At 39.4% G+C, this 23,080-nt stretch overlaps 2 protein-coding genes across 5 annotated transcripts in view; one reads left to right on the top strand and one right to left on the bottom strand.

Annotated features, from left to right (window-relative positions):
• Positions 1–23,080, bottom strand: part of dock1 (dedicator of cytokinesis 1) — a 233,970-nt gene that overhangs the window by 103,663 nt on the left and 107,227 nt on the right. The gene's annotated exons all lie outside the window — the stretch shown is intronic.
• Positions 1–23,080, top strand: part of insyn2a (inhibitory synaptic factor 2A) — a 43,981-nt gene that overhangs the window by 13,970 nt on the left and 6,931 nt on the right. The window contains exons 2-3 of the mRNA XM_015028399.1: positions 7,142–8,369; positions 15,140–15,211. Of these exons, the coding sequence (XP_014883885.1) occupies positions 7,147–8,369; positions 15,140–15,211 (1,295 nt within the window). The 5' untranslated portion in view covers positions 7,142–7,146. The remainder of the gene's footprint in view (positions 1–7,141; positions 8,370–15,139; positions 15,212–23,080) is intronic.

Here is a 23,080-nt window from a genome sequence, read left to right as displayed (position 1 = left end):
ATATATATATATATATATATATATATATATATATATATATATATATATTTAAAACCTTTTTACAAGGCACAGATCACTAATTTGATCATTTCAATCAAAATCTCAGTCATTTTAAAAGTTCAAGTTCCTACTTTAAGACTATGAGAATATTATTACTATTTCAACCGGCCTATGAACAGAGCAGTAAAACAGAAAGCTTGGTCAGACATTGCTGGATCCTCTAAAATCCTGCAACAGTACAATTTTCCGGCATTCGCTGACAAAAGATTTGCTGCACTGTGTTAATGTTATCCCTCAAAACTGACTTGCACAGGCATTTAGTTCTACAGCGCCACATCCATTTTTACCATAGTACATTACAACCACAGACAAGGAATAAAGTGAAAATCCAAACAATAAATCAACAAGAGACCCCAGCAACAATTGTTTTGTTTCACTGCAATAATCGCCGCGCTTTTAAGAGACGAATCAAAGATGTTTCCAAACACGACTAAGCCCCATGTAATTATGAGCAGAAGCCGACAAAAGAGAATAAAAGATGAAAACAACACAAGAAACGATAGCGATGGATTACTGGGGAGTTGGGAACCTCCATGACTGAGATGATGCTGTCAGTCGTTTCTTTATGGAGCATCTGAGCTGTTACAATACGAAACGGCGGAGGGGATTGTTTTCATGTAGCAAAGAGTCAGATTAAAGCTATTTGCTTTCTTTATCTGCATGACTTCACATAATTATGGACTTTAAAACTATAACACTCATTAAGTATGAGATTAACATAGTTCTCATTGAGAGATCAGGGGCATTTACATATTACGTACTGTGACAACAAGCTTCTCTCATAACGCAGTAAATCTGGTGGCAGAAATGGGTTACCGCTTATGCCGCATTTCTTTTACCTGAAGAGACGTAACTGGCATCTGGAATAGACATTAGGAAGCATACCTTACAAAGTCAAGGATAAAAGTACACAGATATTGTCTTAACTCATCGTTTCAATAAGCAGAAGGACCCCAGTTTATATCTTTATACTTTGTGTCTTGTAGGTTGCGAGCACTTGAAACAGAAGTCAAATTCCTTGTTTGTGCACACAACGGCCAATAAAGCTGATTGTGATTATTATTAATTTTTTTACTTAAAATTAGCAATAGCCAACTTTCAAAAATGGAAAATAGTATTTCCAGGTACAGTTCGGCGAAGGTTTTAGAAGGTTCTGAAAGCTAAAGACTAGCTAACCCTAGCCATTTTGTTTTTAATTTTATAATAGCATTTAGCAATTGCATACCACTCAGCTAGAACTAACAGGTTCAGGTTATAAGAACGTGCTTTTAAGAAAAAATAATGTAATCAGATGAGTAAATAGCTATGGGTTGTTCCACTTGCACTAAACTACTATTGCAATATTTTCACAGAGTTTTCTTTACAGCGTTTAGTTGTTAATGAAAAAGAAAAATGAGGATAATGGAAAAAAAGCCTGCCAGAAACACAACGTTGAACAGCTTCAGCAAAAAAGATTGCTGTTGCATTGCTGCCTCTAATTGACATGTATAGCCATGGCTCCTGCGTTTAATAAATTCGGCTTTGTGATGCATGTTATATTAATGGATTTTCCCTTTGGTGGAGCCGAAGTGATAAAACAAAATTAGTCAGCCTAGAAGTTACGGTAGATACTTTATCCCCACAGGTTGAACGAGGACACTAAAATTTGCACATTTAATAGATTCCCCACAGGCAAATCAGAAGAGTGACGTTCACAGCTCTGCTGACTCATGTGGAGTTTAAAAAATGCAAGTAATGAGAGGTCATTTTTAATTCAAGGTGTGATGCCTTAAATGAGCATGAGTGATGGGGGAAAAGGGCAACTATGCTTTTTATAAAGACATTTTTTTTTTTTTTTTTTTAGAAATAATGACCTAGATTGAATTTGCAGTACTCCAAAGATTTAACTTAAGGACAAATGCAATAATCTCCCAGGAAATGCCCAAACAGTTGCTCATAGTGCCTGACTGACAGGCAAGAGAGCCGTGCCTCTAGAACAAGGTCAGATGTGAGCATGTTGATGTGTTTAGCCATATGCATGTGACTCGACGAGATCCGTTTTTGCGAGGTCTGGGTAGAAAATAGTGGGTCAGTCCGCTTGACAAATGTGCCCTTAGATGTAAAAAAAGAGCAGACGTGCATTTAAAAAAAAAAAAAAAAAAAAATGGTCAGCTGTCGGAGCTTACGTGCTGAATTGTGTTGTTTATGGAAGAGGCCATGAGGTGATGTTCCAGCCAGAGGTGAGAAACGAGCGCTGCAGCGGTCGTCCGGGGTCTGATCCCAATGGGTAATAAATCAGATATGTGGAGCCCGGAACACTTCATTTAGCCTATGGTGCCGATGTGTCAGAAAGGATTACGCTCTAGTGCAAATATGATACGACGACATCCAACTGCATAATGCACGAAGAAAAAAAAAAAAAAAAAGATCTGCTATGTTTGTTTTGAAAAGCTAAATCTACAATCGGTCACATTTGAAATGATTAAAAATCAGAAGGTCCTCTAATTTTAAACAAATGCAGGGTTTCGTTTCACAAGGCAGAATTCTTCGGAGAGTGCATTCGGAGAGAGCATGTCAGATGCATTTATCTCCCATTGAAAATGTCACCATCTGTACAAACATGCAGAGGACACTGGCAGCGAGAGATCAGGAGAGCACACAGTCTTGCAGATGAACAGATATAGCGCCGACTTATTCAAAGAGACAGAAGAACACAGAAAGATCTGCCTTTCTTCAAAAGAAAGGCTTTGTATGCCGGACAGTCAGGGTAATAATTGGAAAATGAATGGGTTTGAGACATCCAGCCTGAATTCTCCTACTTTACATTCTGGTGGCTCTCTAATTTCTCAGCTCAATCAACCTAATGGAAAAGAGGTCAGGAGTCATTCAGTAATTTTATTCATACTTTACAATGGACCACTTGATAATAATTCTCTCTCAACAGAACACAGGTTTCTCAAAAAAAAAAAAAAAGCAAATATAATCCCCTAACCTTGATTCTTATTTTTGCCTCCTTTCAAAACAAACTGCTTGGTATGGAAAGTAATATACAACACACTGGAACGACTTAATGCCGAATATCAAAAATGTTATTTATTTCAGCCATTCAGCTGAAAAGGTAAAAAAATATGTAGCTTAGTTGTTGAGTAATGAAAATATAAAATCCCTAAGTATTTCAAAAGATCAATAAAAATCGCATTATTAATGTTACGACCTACAGAATCATAGGAAAGACAGTTAACCTCATAATCATCCAGCAGATAATCACCGACACACTCCACAGGCCACCGAGGTCACTCTTTAGGAAGTTGGGTATGTCCAAGCAAACTGCTGGAAAATTTAGTGAAAGAAAAAAACTGTGGTAGAAATAACACAAGCAATAGGGATAACTTTTAAAAAGACATTTACACACTACGAACTGAGGTTTTGTCAGGGCCACTACGCATATCCAGGACATGAGCCACATTTTATGAGTTAAGGTACTCCTGAAACAGTGACACCACTAGAAGCATATTACCTGAGCTAAGGAGACAAAAAACAACGCTGACATGGTCAAAGAGACAAAAGAACAAGGAAAAAGCCTTTGTTCAAAAGAAAGGCTTTATATGCTGGACAGGGGGGGGGGTAATAATTGGAAAAGGAATGGTCAGGGTGGAGACATCCAGCCTGAATTCTCCTACTTTACATTCTGGTAGCAATATTTTCTGAGCTACATGTATGATTGAATTAAAATGACTTTTTTGAAGATGACATGTTGTGTATTGGTGTAACATAAATAAAGTGAACTAGCTCGGTGGTTCAAAGTCCTCTTCAAATGGGGCTTTACATGGAGTTTAAGGTCCCAGAGTCTGGGCAAAGAGTGCAGAGACACAGAATCCAAGATAACTGACATCCAGTATGACGTTTCCACCGTTAGTGATTGTTTGGACAGCCATGTAATTTGCTGGTGTTTGTCCGTTTTATGTCATCAAGACCAAAGTCAATGTAGACATCTACCAGAAAACATCAGAGCGTGTGATGCTTTCCCCTGCTGACAGACTTTATGGAGATGTTGATTTCAGTTTCCAGCAGGAACTGGCACCTGACCCACACTGCCAGATGTACCAACACCTGGTTTACTGAGCGTGGTCTCTCTGTGCTCGGCTGACCAGCTAAGTGCCCTGACTTAAACCCCATTAGAATTTATCGACTATTATAAAGACGAGGATGAAAGACGCCATGGCTAGCAATGCAGGAAAACTGTAGGCTGCTATTAAAGCAACCTGGGATACCTTTAAAATCTCAGCAGATGACCTCCATGCCATGTCGAATTGACGCAGTAATTCATCGAAAAGGAGGCCCATCCAAGTACAGAGTGCATATAGTGTGCAGTTTATGAACATAAGTCTCCCCCCCAAAATTGAGAGAAATACATCACTCAGTGTGTAATTAATCAATACAAGTCTCATTTCAATACAAACACCTGTGTGTGAAGATAATTACTTTTCTCCGAGTAGGTTTTGCATTTGCAATCTTAATAGAGTAAGAACAGTATCGTTTCACAGCAGAGTCTCTGAGGTTTTCCAATTTGTTTGGTGCTTTGCAGCATTCTGCAGACATCCTGAAAACCGCTTCCACACAGAACGCCGTGGTCATTTCAGTAATCATCTGCCTGTCGAGAATCAAACAAACATCTGCTTGCACAGCAGAAGGTTGCCATCTCCAGCTTGTATAAAAGGTGCTTTGTGTTATGCTCTCGCTTCTCGGTGACACTGCTGGCCAACTGGCTCCACAAACGAGGGCCGTCGATAGTTCGTGGAGGCGGGACATGCTACGGATGACGTCACCTGGCGACAGACTCCCTGAAAGTCAGGCGTTACCCACATGGATACAGCTCAGTAAAATGAAAGCGAAAGAGATGCCTTGCTTAGAGGAGAAGAGAAAGAATTATTCTTGCCAAAGTATAACGTTTCTGTATTTAGAGATGTTTTTTCAGGCAAAACTGTTATGGCAGATAAATGACAATCAAATACAGCCTAGTCTCTCTTCTCTAAAGGAGCTAAAAATGTCACAATTGAACACAAGGGAAACAAAGAGTGTTAGTAAACAAGTGAGAAAAAAGGAGACACGGTTTAAACTGAACATTTACCTTTGTCAGAGAGCGGTCATCAAAGTAATTGTTCTATCTTTTTCGATGTCTGTAAGCATGTGGCGTGTTTGCTTTTTGTAAATCAGCAGGCAGAGATGGAATTCTATTCTATTTTTTATTTTTTTTTTGTCAGAGCCTCAAAAACAAGCTGCAGAGTCACGATGCCAGCACCATACCTGTGGTATAATAATTCATCATCTCTGCTAGCTTTTTCTCATGCTTCTGTTGTACCAAAAACTGACATTGTCTTTAATTCTGATAAATGAGAAAGTAGATTAAGAAACAAGTCGTTTTTGTATCTGTCAAAGAAGCGCAGTGCTCAACGGTATGTCCTTGTGCTTATCACCAGGTGTTAAAAAAAGTACTATTTTGGACACTACTGAAGAAATTCAGCTGGGAAACCTCAAACATTGTTAGATCATAACAGATTCATTCTGTAACATCTATAAAACAACTTATATTTAGTGGGAGTCTCAGTTTTTGTCTTGCAACGTATTTTGGTGGATGTCAAGTGAATCTTGTGGGGGTCGAAACGTAAAGAAATTATGCAGACTTTGCAAAACATGCTTATGATGCATCCCTCTTTTGTATAATATGCATAGTATCTTGGGTGAAGTGCATAAAATTCACTGTCAGGTTAAGTTGTTTGATGATAGGGTAATTAATTTAGCTCACATTTAAAAGTCCAACCATCTTGGGCTGAATGTTAATGCTCTGTGCACTGTTTGTGAGAGACACACCGCGTGGTCAAATATTGATGTCAATTAACTGAGAAAACATTTCACACAGCTAGGTGAGAAGATTTTCATCAGAGCAAACAAAAGGTCTGCAAATTACTACATTGACATCATGTTACTGCAGAGATAAAAGATTAACACACATTCAGATTTTTTTTCTGCAGTTGTGCATGTACAAAGTAAGTTGTAACAATACTACAAGAAACCAGGATCCCAAGAAAGACACTGTATTCAATGATGGACAAAAATATTTTAAAGCGACAAAAATATCACTACTAACAAAATAAAAAAGCGCATTTAGCTGTAGCGCCGTTCAATTTCGGTTTCTGCTAATTTTGCATCATATTTTCTTTCGCGATCTGCTTCAAAACCAAACCAAACCAAACCAAGTTTTCCATCTTTCCTTTTAGCCTTTTTTGGGAGGGTGTGGCCTGATGTGCTAGTAAATCTCAACAGAGGACTGGGGTCATGGGCCCTAATTGACATACCGATGCAGCTGGAGAACATTCTGGGATTTGTAATATTTACTGTGCACCGCCTACTAGCAGGGCAGCATAGACTACATTATGACAGCAGCACACTTATCGTAACTACACCACCTCTGGGAATGGGATGGGAGTTAAGTGCCTTCATTTAGAAGGCACAGAAATGTTTTAAAACCTGATTTTACATTCTGATTTAAAAAGGGTATGATCATGCAGTGGTCTCACTATAGTGTGCATGTGGTTCATTTAAAGTGTATTAAAAGAACTAGTTTGCTTTTTATTGAAAAAAAGCAAACTAGCAAATATCACTAATGGACTTAGTGGTGAACAGAGATAAAGACAACAGGTAATACATTTATTTAATTGCCAACAGTAAAAAACAGAAAGTGAGGCTAAAACAGTGCTGCTAGTTTTATAGAGATTGAGTGCATTCTGGATATGTGCCTGCAATACACTTAGTCATGATGTCATCAAAACCTGCAAAGTTTTAGAAGAAAAAGTCTAAAAATGGTGGGAAAAAAGGGGTTGCTTCAGAACACTCAATTCTGAAAAACTTTTCTCAAGCCTGCCTACAGATCTGCAAAAAACCCCTAGAATCATGATGCATAAACACCTGCAGAATCCTGTATGTTTGTGTTTATTTGTTATATGTAATACTCAGGAAAAGTTGTTTGTCTCTGTGATTCTTGACAGATTTTTATTTATTTATTTATTTATTTTTTTTACAAAGCATCTCTCTTCATGTCTCTTAGGAAACATGGTGAGCAAGGAGGGTAGCAAATGCATGCTCACCAACTCAGAGTCCGACTCAGAGGCACCGCCTTTGCCCTCCACTTCCCTGGCACTGGAGTATTCCCTGGAAGCCAGTCGACAGGTGAGGAAGAGAAACAAAGCCCTGCAAGTGCGCTTCAAGGACATCTGCGAGGCACAGAACGAGCAAAGGGAGGCGGAGCTGCAGGCGGCGGGGAAAGGCGGCAAGCCAATGTCGTACAAAGTGGCGTACCGCAAGTACATGACCGTCCCTGCCCGCAGGTCCATCCCAAACGTCACCAGGAGCACGGGCGTCCAGACGTCCCCGGACCTAAAGAAACGTTACCAGACCTTTCCCTTTGAGCGCAAAAAAGGCCACACATTTAAACACGTGGCAGCTGTGGAAACGTATAAAGGTCACAATAACGGTTTTGTCATGGAGGCGAAGCAATCCAAAGCGGCTGAGCAGGGTTTAGACGAGGAGGAGGAGGGGGCGAGCAGAGGGAGAGGAGTCCTGAGGACCAGGGCTCTGCTCCATACTAATGAGTGCATTGCCACAGTGGAGCAGCACAGTGCACCTGATGGCCTGTGCTCCGACGCTTTGCTGCTCAGTTGCACTGCAGACACAGACTGCCTTGCGGGTACGCCGAGAGGAAGCGGAGCTGGAACACAAGGGGAGTACCAGCTTTGCAGCGTCCCGTCCAAAGCCGGAACTGGATTACAACACAGGGAGTCCGACGTAGACCGCCTGGCCAAGAGGCAGCTGCTCAATTTGGAGGAAGGCTCGTCCCGAACTCTCCCGGACAGAACCTCCAAGGTTACGGGCCCCATCGCCTGGAACTCTCTCACACAGGTGGAGTGCCTGGACAGTCCGTCTGTGCAGAGCAAGAGGAAGAAAGGCCTGCAGCTGAACGGACTGTCTAGCGAGACTCTACCGCGAGCCAGCAGGGGCTGTACAACGCAGGCGCAGTGCAGTACAGGGCAGCTTTCAGCCCGGCCTATGCGGGGCATGGATGAGCCTCCGTCAGGCTGCATGGGCGGTCAGGCTGATGGGGCTCCCTCCGACCAAACACAAGAAGCCTGCAAGCAAATAGTGCCTGTAAACCAGGACGGGGATGTAAAAGCACAGCTTCAAGCCATGGAAAACCTCATCAGTTCCAGTCAGGAGACCATCAAAGTCCTGCTGGGCGTCATCCAGGAACTGGAAAAGGGAGAGGCCCACAGAGAAGGGTAGGAGACCTCACTTGCATCTTAACACCAGAAATTCAAACATTCTTTTTTTTTTTCCTGCTATGTCACAGAAAGATTTCAGCTTTTTTTTTATAATGAGAATTGCATAGAGCTCAATAAAAGCCATTGTTATACAAATAACATGAGACCCAGACATTCTGAAAATGAGTCTGCAGCCAGCCGTGACTTAAGTTATTCTGGAAAGAGTTCAACTTTAGCAACTAAATAAACTGAAACAAAACTACTTGCTTTCTCAGAAAGAACAGGCATGTATGAGAGCCAGTTTGTGCCTCAAACCTAAAAAGAAAACATGAGCTAAACCCAGTGTAATTAATTGTTCAATGGGAACGGTGTTAAAGGGCCGGAGGTCAGAGGTTAACGTCAGCATTTGTGATCAAAGCTAATCCTATTTTTGCTCATCGGAGCTGCTACTAAAACACACTGCAACATTTCGGGTTTTTTCCAGCTTTCACAGACATGCCTTGCAGTGCTTTGACATTGTAATGACATTTTCAATGATAATTTCCCTCCAGATATCCCGCAGCTGCTGCTGAGAATACTTGCAGATGCCTTGAAAAATATTATACGTTATGTTAAAACCACAAACCTCGACGTATTTCAATTGACTTCAATGCCCATTCATCTCAAAGCAATGCATTTGTTTATTGGGATGTTATATATAAACAAACATCCAAAATGTCTAGACTGAAATTTCTGTATAATCTTCTTTTACAAATCTTCAAGCTCGGTCAGACTAGACAAATAGTGCCAGAGTTCAGCAACTGGCATACCTTGCCACAGGTTTTCAATAACATTTAGGTCTTAGACTTTAAGTGGGTCTAATTCACTTTTGATCTAATTCAATCCAATGTTTCTCTGGCCTAAACCTCTTGCAGGCTGATGACACATGAAGCTACCACCACCAAATGTAACAGTGGGGATGGTGTGTTTAGGATACTGCACCATTTTAGTGCTCGGCACACAAAGATAAGCACAAAAGCCAAAAAGTTCAAAAATCAACTTATTCCACATTCTTGGTCAGTTTAGATGGACGGTCACGACTTGTCTTGTCGGTCATACCGTGCTCTTTCCGTTTTCAGATGACTGGTTAAACCGTCATCTGCGAGATGATTAAGAACCCAATATAATTAAATACTCAGCCGAATACGTGTCCTTTCCTTTTATTCTGTCTACAGTGAACTGTTGAGGCCTTCATAAAATAACTAGATTCATTCAAAGATTAAATGAGACTTGGACTGAACTGTGGAGCAGCTGGTAGCACCGTTTACAGCAGCAAGAAGGTCCTGGGTTCGAATCCCAGACTTGGTCTTTCTACATGGAGTTTGCATGTTCTCCCTATGAAAGTCGTGCTCTCTCTGGGTACACCACCTTCCTCCCGCAGTCCAAAAAAAAAAGGACTGTTGGGTTAACTGGTCTCTCTAAATTGTCCTCAGGTATTTATGTGATGTATGGTCACACATTTCCTTTTGGAATAAGTAAGAATGCTAACGTTCAGGTTTAGAAGGAGGAAAAAATACACATTATTTGGAAACATCACTTTTCTTTTATTCCGTTTCTTTGGGAAAAACACCCCCACTTGACAGCAAATTACGTCCAACTTTATCCCTCACTCTCAAATGTTTATCTAGAATGTGCGAGTACTCAGCAAAAGGCCCAGACTGTGAAAAAGCCATTACTGTCCAATGGATGTGGAGTTTATACAGAAGGGCAGCAGATAGCATCGGGTCTGCCGAAATAGACAGTCCGTCTAAAGTGACCCGGCAAACAAAAAAGGACGATTTGTTGAGCCAAATGCAACAGCTCAGATTCTCAGATTCTTATCTGCTTTCAACAGCACTGGGTCAAAGTTTGGAGGAAAATATGCCAAAAACATGACACATTGCTATTTCTCATAAATCAGAAATGTCTCTAAGGGTCTGATGGCTAGTTTTGGTCAGAACATGACTGATGAGATGAGGGTTAAATTATAAAGCACAGCATGAGGGAGGCAACGATGGGAGTTCACACCATCTTAAAAAGTCAATTATCCTCCTGCAATCTCACATAAGGTAACTCTAATCCTCTTATCACCCAACTCATAAAAAAGTGCAATGAGTAAAAAGTAAACAGACACGAGGTGCAGAACGGCAATCCATCTTCAGTGTTGCACGGCACATCTGCCTTATCAGATGTGCCTCTAGTGACAGGTGGGGAAGAGAAGGTTTTATTAACTTAAATTTGTTGCTGCTGTTTATTAACACCATATGTTCAGAGGAAGGCAGAAAAAAAGCATTATGTTTCTGATGATTAATCACTAAAACCTGTCTTCTGTTGGAGTCAGTGAGCAGCATAATCCCCCTTGTAATCCATTCAGGGTCAGAATAACCCATTTCCACCTATGCAGGAACAGTTTTCTTCTTGTGCATGTTTCCATTATTGTAATGTGGGGATTAAGATCTGCACTGTTACCAGTGCTCCATCCTGCGTTTTCCTATTTTACCTATTATTGTAACTCATACAAAAGGTGGAGCCACCCATATGCTCAAGGTGAATTATGTCTTTTAAACAGCTTCCTAACGCGGAGATGACCTGATCTAATGCAACATGTCGGCTCAGAGGCATTTTCAAATTATCTGTATCTTGAGTCCTTGACTAAATTCAGCTCTTGATACCTGGCGTTTGTGAAATATCTGGAATATTAAGCTAAGATATATAACAATAACTTAAACGTTTATATGTATTAGAGGCTCGTTACTGTATGGATCTAATGAGTGTGATTCCCCCCCCAAACATAGCTCAATACACGCTCAACGACAACAGAGAAATTAGTTCCGTCTCCCAGAGGTGCATGATATCATTTTGATATAGGAGTTCTTGCAGCTTGCTGTTGAAGCATATTCTGGACACAATGTTTTTCCTGTGTGGTATTCTAGAAATATGAGTGGGAGAGATCAATGTAGACCTAGGAGTTCTGCACTTGAGTCCTTGTACAGCATGGTGTAGCCTGGACAGAAAGAAATGTGTTGTTGTTCCTGCCACCTCGAGTAAAACTACAAAGTTCTCTGCTCTTGCTGATGTATACGACTTCAGGGAAAAATAACAGAAGGCCCTAAGTAAAAAAAAAAATGTATTTTCAAAAAATAAGGATGAGGGAAAAAAAAAGGAAGCTCTGTCTCAAAAATAAGTTGAATTTGAAGAGGTTTTCATGTTATTTTTTGTTTTATTTATTCATTTTTTTCAGGATAGAGTTATGAGGTATTCCACGTTTCAAATATTTTGAGGCATGTCAGCACGTCTCTTTTTGGGTGAGTGTAACTGGTGTGGAGAACCAAAAGACTTTTTCCAAGTTTCCTCCAACTTAGTTTTAATAACTTTCTAGAATTGCCACCCTCATGGTAGGAGTATGTTGGACTAGCTCTGTACTTTTTGCTGACTTTTATTCAAAACATTTTGGTTGAGGCATTGTTTTTTTTTTTTTTTTTTTTTTTTGGAGAATTGCTCCCTCTGGTTTTGGATGATGAGCGATTGAAGGATTTTTGTGCAAACTTCCAGGCAGTTGTTATGATGTATAACTGTGGCAACAAGGTGTTGTTTTTACAACTGGGAACAGCTGATTAGCGTCTAAATATCTTAACTACGACCCCGAATCCCAGATGAGTTGAAAAGGAGGCTTCCTGGATGCAGAGAAGGACCAAAGAGCAGAAGGAGGAGAAGGAAGTGCCATCCAGAAACATGAAACCGTGGAATACCATCTCTTTTTGTTCCCCCCACGATAACAAGCAACTGAGGAAAAATTAGGTTCGTGGGCAGGAGTAGTTTTGATTTCAAAAGAAAATGAAGAAACTACAAGTTTATGCCATCAAAGCATATGTCTCAAACTTGATTTTAATAAACCAAAAAAAATTACATCCAAGTAAATGACTTTGGCTAATTTACACAGCAACGATTGTGTTTCTCATTTTACTTTTCTTGTGAAAAGGGCGAGGGGGGGGGAAATATTTTTTTTAATTTGACCTGCTGATTGTTCAGAGCCAATCCAAAGACAAATTAGCTGACTAGATGCTTTATTCCTACATATGAAAACACTAAGCAGCATTACGGCTGTAAAGCACTCTAATATAAATATGTTGGATCCACACTGCACAGCTTGGGCACATTGCTGTGTTATAAGAGTGGTGGCAGACTAGAGCCAATTAATTACTTTCTCAGGGACTTGTTGCTAACCTGTCTATTAGCACTCTGTATGTGTGCTTGTTTTCTCACTGCTGGACAGCCACCCACACAGTGACCTTTGAGAAAGCTCTCCTGGTCGTAACCAAGGGTGGAGGGTGTATAAAAATACATTTAATGGCACTTTTGGCTTCACTCTTCCCAGGGGACGCCTGCCAAAATGAGCCCTGGTCTCTTATTTCCTCTTATCAGCTGGCCAAGAGCAAAGAGTAGGAAGACACCGAGAAGGTCTGAGAGAATACTGTGAAGCTGTTCAGATGATTCAATCCAGTTGCGCGGCACACTTATTGATTGGCTCACCGACTGGGAAGTTTACGACCTTTCGCGCTGCTCTAAAATATAAACTTGGAAAGCCAATTAATTACATTTTATACACAAATAATCCCCGGTGGAAATGTTCTGTTTGCAATTACCTGAATCTCTTGCGATATTGCTGTCAGCGTCTCTCTCCCCTGTCTGAACAAGGGGCAGTGCAGTAGATAAAAAGGAGGAATTTACGACAGGAGCTTAATTTTTATAGGTGCTGCAACCGATGGGCAGCGAGACAAGTGCAGTGGTGACGGAGCTGAGTGCTGTCTCTGCTGCAGAGATGAGAGACAACATTTATTAGGGAATCCAAAATATCCTCGCTGAAAGGAATAACGTGGCGGCATTTACCGCAGCTTCTGTTTGACGATGCGACGTTCAACGATAAATGTTTAAATCCACCCAAACAAACGAGCCCCGTTTATTTGCACGTCTCTTGTCTTTATTCCAAGATGCTGTGACGTGGTTTAGTGAAAGTAACAGTTTCCTGTTTTCCACAGCCTAAAGGCATGTGTGTTCACTTCATTGTTGACTGTTCACAGTTGTTGCCGTCTGTGTCTCACCCATCTGATTGCCTCATAACGTCTTCATTTGTCATCACATTGGCAACAGAGGCGAGCTCCAACATGCTGGCCTGAGTAGAATAAACTAAATATAAATTATAAACTTTGGCTGCGCGGATATTCCTTCAAGTCTAGACAAACTCTCAACAGTCTTCATTTTAAAGGCCAGCTGTTGTTGTTTTCCCTGTTTAGTTAGCTGCATTAGTAATGTTATCCAACAAATGTTGTCAGCAGCAGCCTGACTGACTCTGGGTTTTTATGATTTCTATATTGCAATAAACCCTTCAATTGTAAGGGAACCAAAAAAAAAAAAAAAAAAAAAAAAAAAAAAAACAAACATTTATTTTGACGGCTATTGTGAAATCGCAAGCTGTCATTTCTTTGGTAGTACAGCAACATTAGTACCGACTGTGTGCGCCTCTGATGACTCATGCTTGAAGGAGAGACTGATGAATATAGAGTTTATAACAAAGCATGCAGTCTTACATAAGTGCTGGAGAATATATCATCATTGCGATATCAATTTGGACATAATGGAAAGGATGGCTTGGAATGCAATTTTTGCTAGTTGTTGCCTACAATACATTAAATTCAGTCAATATCCACTGCAGCCCCTAAGAATCATATTCAGAGGTATTATCAAACATTATCAAGAATAATGGGGTTGAGCCAATACCTTGGTCTTCAACAACTTTTGTTGCTTGTGCTGAGGGGAAAAAATGCCAAGGCTTAGGCAAACACACACAACTCAAAAACCCGAAATAGACATCACTCTCATATGTAAAAGGAAGATTTTCACAGTTCATATCTGTCTAACAAATTATGTCTATACAACAAGGAATGAGGCAACACTAACTCTTTTTGGCTAGCAGTGACCATAATCTGCAAAAAAAGAACCACAAACAGGCAGGGGTTCTGCTGCTTTTTTACCTTGAATGGATGAAATGCATTTTGAATGATATTCAACATGTCGTCATGACAGTAAAGGGATTTAAAGATGCTTTTGTATTTTCTATCCAATCAATACATGTGCACAGTACAGATCATCACTTTATGTCACATTAATGATTAATGATTTATACATCACAATGAAACCAAGACAGGCAAACGTAAAAGCAAGCGAGCTGAAGTCCAAAATGATTCTGAATTTACAAGTAATAACTCATTCAGCTCCTTTAAGACATTGCTCTGCACCAAACAGAATAATCAATGGGAAGATTATTCAGCAACGAATACATAAAAAGGTCAACAATAGAGGGAAGCAGGAAAAGAAAATTAGCTGCGCATAAAATTAAAAACGCTGTATTACCTATCGGAAGCCATTTTTTTCTTTCCATTTTATGTCAAAAGTAATGTGCTATGTTTGCAGTGTTACAAACTTTAAGTCCTTGCTTAAAACGTGAAACTTTAGATGCAAATATCAACCTTGCCTTAGTTGCCATTTGACCTGATCAGCCTCCATACAATGACCCACAGCTAATGGATGACGATGTGCACTTTCTACTGGGCAGAAGCCACTGAGGAGGGCAAAGGAACTCCTCATCACCCTCATTTACCCCAGGCTCCCTAACGAAAGATGACAAATAAGATGAGAAAGGAAAGGTGTGAGGCGGCAGCTTAACAAGTCCTGTAATTACTCATTCACGACTCTCATCTCTCTCCCCCCCCCAGACTCTCCTATCGAACCGGACAGGACACGGCCAACTGTGACACATGCCGGAACAGCGCATGCATTATTTACAGGTGAGTGGTCGTTCATCTTCAAAGACAAAAAGATCCACATGTAACCTGTCCTTTCTCTCCTTGAGAGCGAGCGGAGGAGTAAAACAGGGTCGGGACGAGCAGAGAGGGAGCAGCAATGGAAGCAAGGCTAATGTGAAATGCTGCTCATTAGCGCTGAGTGGGCACGGGACGTTTACACAGCACCATCTCTCTCAAAACCTATACATCTTTAGCCAACTGTCCAATTATCCCCTCAGGCCATTTTGTTCACTGACTGGTGCCAAGCAGGTGTGCAGTTAGCAGGACAAAAGGGTGCGCGGCTGAAATACAGAGAGGTCACATGCAAGAAAATTGAGTGAACATGGGGCCGTGAAAGGTTAAATTAATTAATGTCAAACATCATAAAATTTTATTGGTGGGTCCAGTTGCCATGCCGACTCAAAAGCTACGCTCAGCCTCCAGTAAGCTAATTTTATAAGCTGTAAAGACACGAGTGCAAAGCCATTAGTTAATCAGGAATAAAAGTAAGGTCTCGTTGTTGTATTTGTCTTATCACAAGAGTGCTTTTAGTTCTAGTGCTGGCTCTTCAATCAGCCTAAAATAGTTTGCTTTCTCACACCATCAGAGCAAAATGATTATTTCTGGTGGACAAGCAGCTTATAAATATTTCCTTTAAAAATTCAAGATAGAAAACTGACTCTTGACATTTGATTGAATGATTTCCAGGGCAGTTTTTTTTCCATTTCTAGTAACATGCGCACATAAGGAAATCAATAATTATTAAATTTAGCTGGACTGGGCTTCAGCGGTGACCGATTGGTTGGAATCTTATACTTTTGTGAGCAGCGAATTCAGCCTACATAAACACTTACACCACCACTCTTCAGTGTGGAAACTGCTAATGTGGGAAAAATGCTATTTACAATATCAGTGAGGGGATTATAATATGACTGGGGGAAGCATGGACATGTTTGAAGCTATCCAATGTAATTTTCAATTACATGAGAGAGCAAAATTTTCAGCTGACAACAGGAAGGCTAAATGGAGTGAGTTTAGTTTTTGACTTTTAAATATCAATGTTGGAGTGAGGAATATTCTCTATGAAATACACATGGAGACCACTGATTTTGCAACAAACTACATAAATTAGCTAGCATGAGATCCTAAAGAAGTTTTCAATCTGAAAATAAGTATTTCATGCTTTCCTTTCAAATATTTAAACCCAATTTTATAGCAGCAGCAGATTTTACAACTACTGCTGCAATTTATTAAACCTTTACAAAAAAAAAAAAGCATTTCTAGTTTTGAGACATCCAGCAAAAAGAGATTTGACAGACATTCAATGAACACATAGTAGCACTATGAGAGTCCAAGTGCCTGGCTCTAGTCTGACTTTCTCAAGAATTCGTAGGAAATTTTAACACAAGGTGAGAAGAATATGTGCCAGTGGTAAGCGGTCAAAAAAAAATGTGAGGTAAAGATGGGAGACAAAAAAGGAGATCTTTAAGCTGCAAGGAGTGTAAGAAGCTATCAAAGCTTTAAGTTAATGGTCACTACCGCTCCATGCAGTCTGAGTGAAGAACCATTTAAATCATATTTTATCTCAAACTCTCTCCATAACTGATGAGCCTCTGGCTAAACTTCAGTCGAGATGCACAGTAAAGCTGTGTGTTTTCTGATGTTTGAGTCGGAGGAATTCCACATTATCTTGAAGTGCTTTCACAATCTCTGCAGGTGCCCCAAACCACTGCGGGGACGACGGCATGAGAAAGGTGCCCTAAAGGCAGCTTGGCGTCAGCGAGACGAGCAGAGTCTAGATGAATGATGGCATTTGACATGAATTACACAGACGGGGCACTAATTAAAAGGACATGATTAAGTTAAAGGGTTGCAGGGTGAATACGTTAAAAATGAACTTACCTATTCAATAGCCATGCCAATTCTTTCTTTAATCAGCAACTGATATGCCCCTGGCTAAACTTCTACTTCTATATGCTGAAAAATCCTACAGTTGCGAAAAGCTCATATTGGCTGAAACTTTATTTGATCGAATGAAATGTTTGATTTCACTGGATCAAATATTTATAAAGACTTTCAATTTTCAAATACGAACTATAAAAAGTATTTTCATTTTGATCAAGTTCCAATAAATATTATGCATCAGTCGTAAAACGCATCACTTATATTTTTTGCCTCTATGTCATATAAAAGATTTCAGAGAGAATGACACACGTGAAAAAACCTGCAAACCTGAGAAATCCACATTGTCTTCTAAAACTGCACCAATCAATCGGAAAGCTACATCTTTTGGAAGGAGAGATGAAAAACAGAAAACTCTGCACATAACGAGGCTCATTTTTTTGACAAAACCTTGTCAGCGCTTGGCAAGGTTTCCGCTTGATAAAGGGCAGAAATTTCCCACAGAGCCGTTTGAAATTTGCTACATTGACCCCAGTTCATCTTGAAGACACTCACTCGACATGGTTAATAGCTTTGATTGGACACAGAATCAAATATAGCAGTTGTATTCACAGAGGCAGAGGGATTAAACAGCAATCTAATTACTCAGATCTCCATGAAAACAACCTCTCTGGAGGTGGAAGAACACAGGATAGGAAGCAGAGGCACAGAAATAAAAAGGATGCAGCGCTCTGGTATGTGGGAAGAATAGCTGTCAAGGGCGTCTAGCAGGATTTTCTTGTCTTTAGCAAGCTCTTCTACCACTGGAGTCTAGTTTTAACATGATCCTTTGTAAATATGTGGTAAAAGTTTTGATTTTCAAAACAGTGATCGCGCCGACCGCAACTTTGAGACTGCTGCTCTTAAACAAGATGTGAAAACACTTCAACATGAGCTGAATGCATACTCAGAGGTTTAAAATATTGGAGGTTTTAATACATCATCAAAAGGTTGAATGAGGGCAACACAATGGTAGGAGGACCGCAAATAAACAGAAACAAACAGATTACGTTGCATCATTAAAGGGCAAAACCACTTAAAGACGCACATCGTTCTGGCAAATGGAAATTGTGTAAGAATTTGGTAAAATAAATCTTTTGCCAAGATTTGTGGTTTTTGGTACATAATATCCAAAAAGCTCAGGTAATCTGGAGAAATCTCCATGGACAAATCACACAGTTGAAAATCAAACTGAATGTTTGCGCTCTCAGGCAGTGCGACATTAAAAGCAGGCGTCAGTCTGTCACGATAGACGCTCTTCGAACTTGGGATCACTTCCTGGAATCATTCAGTACAAAGACATTTCACCCGTCTATTAAAAAATGCATGTTGAACCATTATGGATGGAACCCATGACCTATACAAGCAGCAGAACTTACATGCAATAAAAAAAAAAAAAAAATCCACTTTATGATCAGGTCAGTCTGCCACAGCCCACTGTGCTAGTGCAACATGTACCCTTAGTGTTGGTTTAAGCTGCATTTGTATGCATGTCAGTGCTATTGTGCTGAACTCGGTCTGACGACTCCAGGAAACATACGGGTCCATAAATCATTTTCCTGCAGCTCAGTCAGGACTCAACTGTCCTGTCTTTTAAAATAATCAATTTGTCCAAGAGAATGTGGTATAATCCAAACAAACACTTAGCATAACAACAGCCAGATTAATGAAGTTGTTAGTCTAGGGGCTCGCACTTCAAAACAGAATGCATGAGCTGCTTGAGTTTCTTGTCCTCGCATGCTTCTCCTCATGTTTTAATCATCTCAAATTAATTCATCCCATGTGTTTTTTTTTTTAAATTATTTATCTTACTTAGTATCCAGATGTCCTGCTCATCAAAAGTGTGAGTTCAAATGAAAGTGGTGAATTAATGAAATGAAGCTGACATTGAACCAGGGTAAGATTAAGAAAAACGTCTTGGTTGATACAACCCCAGAATACCGAGGGGAGAAGTGAAAGTACAAAAGAAGTCGCAAAGAAGGTATAAATCTGAGAAAGGAAGAATAATCCCATTTATTTCATGTTGTGCAGGTATGGGCTGGCGTGCAGATCAAACAGTGAGGTCCTATGCCTTTATATACTTTGAACTTTAATATTTTGTCACACACAAGACAAAAAAGTAAAGTTTACTGAAACTTTATGAGATAAACCAACATGAAGAAACTGTGCAGCTGAAGGAAAATGACAAGAATGTGGTGTTTTGATGTATTAATCCCCTTTAATCTGATCCCCTGCAACAAATTGTCTTAAGAAGTCATCTATTTAGTAAATACAGCCCATCTGTTCAGAAATGAATAGTATTAGTGTGCATTTGTATTCAGTAAGTTTTACTGTGATCACAACTGAAAGTCATTGCCCTGTTGAAGGTGAATCTCCATCCTTGTAACAGCCTTTTACAGATTTTAACAGAGTTTCTCCCAGGGTTGCCCTCCATTTAGCTCAATTTTCCCATAAAACCTTGGGATATTCTTTTATCACCTAAACTTTTTTTTTTAAACTTCCCCATTGTCCATGTGTTCCTTCGCCTTCATGATGCTGTTCACTCACTAATGTTGTCCAACAATCTTCAGTGAACAGCTGCACTTATTTTGAGATTTATTTGCCCCGCGCAGGGTTTCCCCCAGATTACTTGCTATGCCGGCTGATGGTGCAGTCCACCATGTTTATGTGTTGAGAATTGTTAATAGTTGACATGTAATTAAAAAATACGACTATGCAATTGTGACATTGGAAGACATTATTGGTAACATTTTAACAAGCATATAAAAAATATAATTATAATGAAACAGATATAACCGTTTTATACTTCAGATAAATCCTATTAAAGTAATCGACAAATGGATCTCTTTAAAAATACAATTCAATTAAAACAAATATTGCCTAAAATGGGTATTGACCAGTATTTGTATGCCAAATTCAAGTATTTATTGTGTTATGATTTTTTTTTTTTCGCATTTCTTGTATTATCTAAATGCTACAGTTGTGTTTAATAATGACTGCCATTTGATGCAGTATTTTGATTTGCTGGTTATGATAGAAAGTGTTTATGGAGGTCCTGGGATTAAAAAACAAAACAAAACAAACAAAAAAAACACCTGAAGTTTAAGTATAGTATGTAGCAAAACTCAGTGGTTATAAATGCTTTAGCAAAACACATTAATCTTAAGTGGCAGTGATTAGGAAAGTCGATTCAGGACATTCTATTCAGTGAGTACCAATGTTTTTCACAAAATTAGAGTTGCTTCCCATGAGTACAATTCTGTTTGTTGCCTCCTCATCTTATTTTTAATTTTGACTCCAGGCACAACAATTCATCATTAGACTAGTTATCCAATGTCAACAATTCTTTGAAAAACACTGAACAGCACAGATACAAAACAAAAAAAAAAGATTCTAAAATCATCAAAGGAAAAGGGGTTTTAAAAATGTTTCAAAATTCAGCCTCTTGTGCAAAGCTTTAGGAAAATTAGTTTGCAGAAAGCTGAAGATCACAACCAACATGTAAATGACGGATGTTACTGATCAAGGCTGTTCTGTCGAACAACTCACTTGGAGGAGGACATCTCTTTTTGTTGAAGCATTATGTTTTCCAACATGGTGGGCAAGCTGGTTTCTATGGATACAAGAGCAATTCTCGACAGGACAAATAGCGTGAAGGGACAGTGTGGACAATCGGGCGCCTCCGAGAGATAAGAGTACACAAAGGATCGACAAGGGGAGAATGTGTAGCCGCATGAGGATAAAAGATGTCAAGAAACAAACATTATTCAAGCGGTAGCGAAAGGAACATCGAGGATTGCGAGGATTTTCTGTTTAAATGCAAAGAAATATTAGAAAGAAGGGATGTGATGAGAACAAGGAGAGAATGTCAGAGACAGAATTTAAAGCTTCAGGGTCCAAGGTGCTTTCCTCCACTTGTTCTGATCTAACAAACCACTGCAGGGAGGGACACGAAAATGCCAACAACCTTTCCAATTTTGCTTTCAGCAAAACTCAGTAACATGGCAAGGCTCGCAAGACTTTCATTGGGAAACGCTGAGGTCTACACTTCAAAGAAACTAATAAATATTTCTATATAAGGCCTTTTCGAGACTAGGGTATACTTGTGGGTTTATTATTTTTTCAGACTGACATATGTTCAATTTCTCCTTTTTGGTGATCTCTTTCCACTTAGAATTTACATTAATCTCCATATGTAAAGCATATATTTTGTACATTAACTTTTGATTCTCAAATATATCAACGCATGCATTTATCTCAAAGTCAGCAAAAGGCCCAACAGAATGGAGATGAAAAATAACCCTTGATCTTGCGTCTCTGCTTCAAAACCCCTGAGTCAAATAATTAAGTCATTAGCATGACGTGATTCCACCATTCGACTCAGGTGTGTTAGACCACTGACAGATCTAAAAGTTGGTGGAAACCAGCAATGGAGGCCTGTATTTAAGGATCCCTGCCCTGTAGTTAAGCTTAATTCAATATCAATATTCAATATCCTCCATATGGCATCCAGATCTGAGAAATGCCAATCAGCTAAAGGATCTTTTGCCCATCTATTTTGGTTTTGGAGTACTATGACTGTTTTAATCTTAGTTAATTATTCTGACAAAAAAATAAAAATATATATATATAATAAAAATATTGGTAAATTCTACCATGTAACAGCTGAATTATTATCGGATATTAACGTCGGCCCAAATTTTCACATTTGTGCATTCCTAACAATTACTTTTCTGTAGTTTAGAAAATTAACCAGCAACAATAACAGCTCACCTTTTAAGTTAACATGGACAAAAATTATACAAATATCTGAAATTATATTTAATGCAATAACAAAGCAGCAGGCTCACAAAAACACACCTAAAAAAAAAAAAAGTCTATACTCCACTGTTTAGTTTTCAGTCAATTTAATAAATGAACTCACTTTTTCCAGCCATTCATAGCTTTTATGTCCATGTGCGCAACGGCAATGGTGGCAAATTTATTTTACGGCTCGTCCACAAAGCTGCACTTACGCTACGCTAAGCATCAGCTACAGCAGCCTGCATCGTTCGTTCCACCTGTATAAATACACCCACTGCGCTCTTTACTGCCGTCCGCTCCGAACCAGCCACTAGGCAGCAGATCAGGAAGGAGAGGCTGTCTTATTTCATACATCACACCAGTTATTTTAAGGATGCCTATTGGTCCCTCAAAAAAAATTTATAAACAAACATAGGTACCCAGACATTATTATCAATCAATAAAATGCCCTGGGACAACATGAAAATTGGAGATTATGCTGCTAGGATAGCATTCGTCAACAACTCAGAGGTGAAAGTAAGCACATTGCCTTTAGGAATTTTAATAATCAAGGTACTCAAGTCATTCGAGGAATTGTTACAGGCCTACACTCAAGACAAACTTGGCAGGATGTGTGGGCTTTTTTGGGGATTGAGTAACATTGATCTGTGCTCTCAAGAACATTTCTTGTCATCTCATTTCATGTCAATTTTATTTTGTAAAGCAATTTACAAACTCATCTATGTTCCCAAGGGTTCCTTCACTCACTGTAGTCACTATTGCAAAGTGTATCAAGCTTAAATACTTCCCCCCCATTTTTTTTTTATTTATCATAACTTGGTAGCCAACCTACTTTGTTTGAACTGTTTTTATGTATATTGTGCAAAAAGAAAAGAAAAGAAAATCCAAAAAAGAAACGAAATTGAAAGTTAATCCACAATAGGTTGATGATTTGCTTAAGAAACTGGGTTAGATTTGGCCTCATTATGTCATTCATGAGGTTAAAATACTTTTAATATTAAAACTGAAATGGTTGCGAAGAGCCACCAATATCCTTATAGTATATGCTTCCTAACAAAAAAAAAAAAAAAAACAGCCCACCAGGACTTTTTTTCAAGGGACTTTTTTCTGAATTCCAACATGTGAAAG

The sequence above is a fragment of the Poecilia latipinna genome, unplaced genomic scaffold (assembly GCF_001443285.1).
Source record: "Poecilia latipinna isolate Pla-1442-1.1 unplaced genomic scaffold, P_latipinna-1.0 Scaffold123, whole genome shotgun sequence".
Taxonomy (NCBI): domain Eukaryota; kingdom Metazoa; phylum Chordata; class Actinopteri; order Cyprinodontiformes; family Poeciliidae; genus Poecilia; species Poecilia latipinna.
This window is presented reverse-complemented; position numbering and strand designations above follow the sequence as displayed.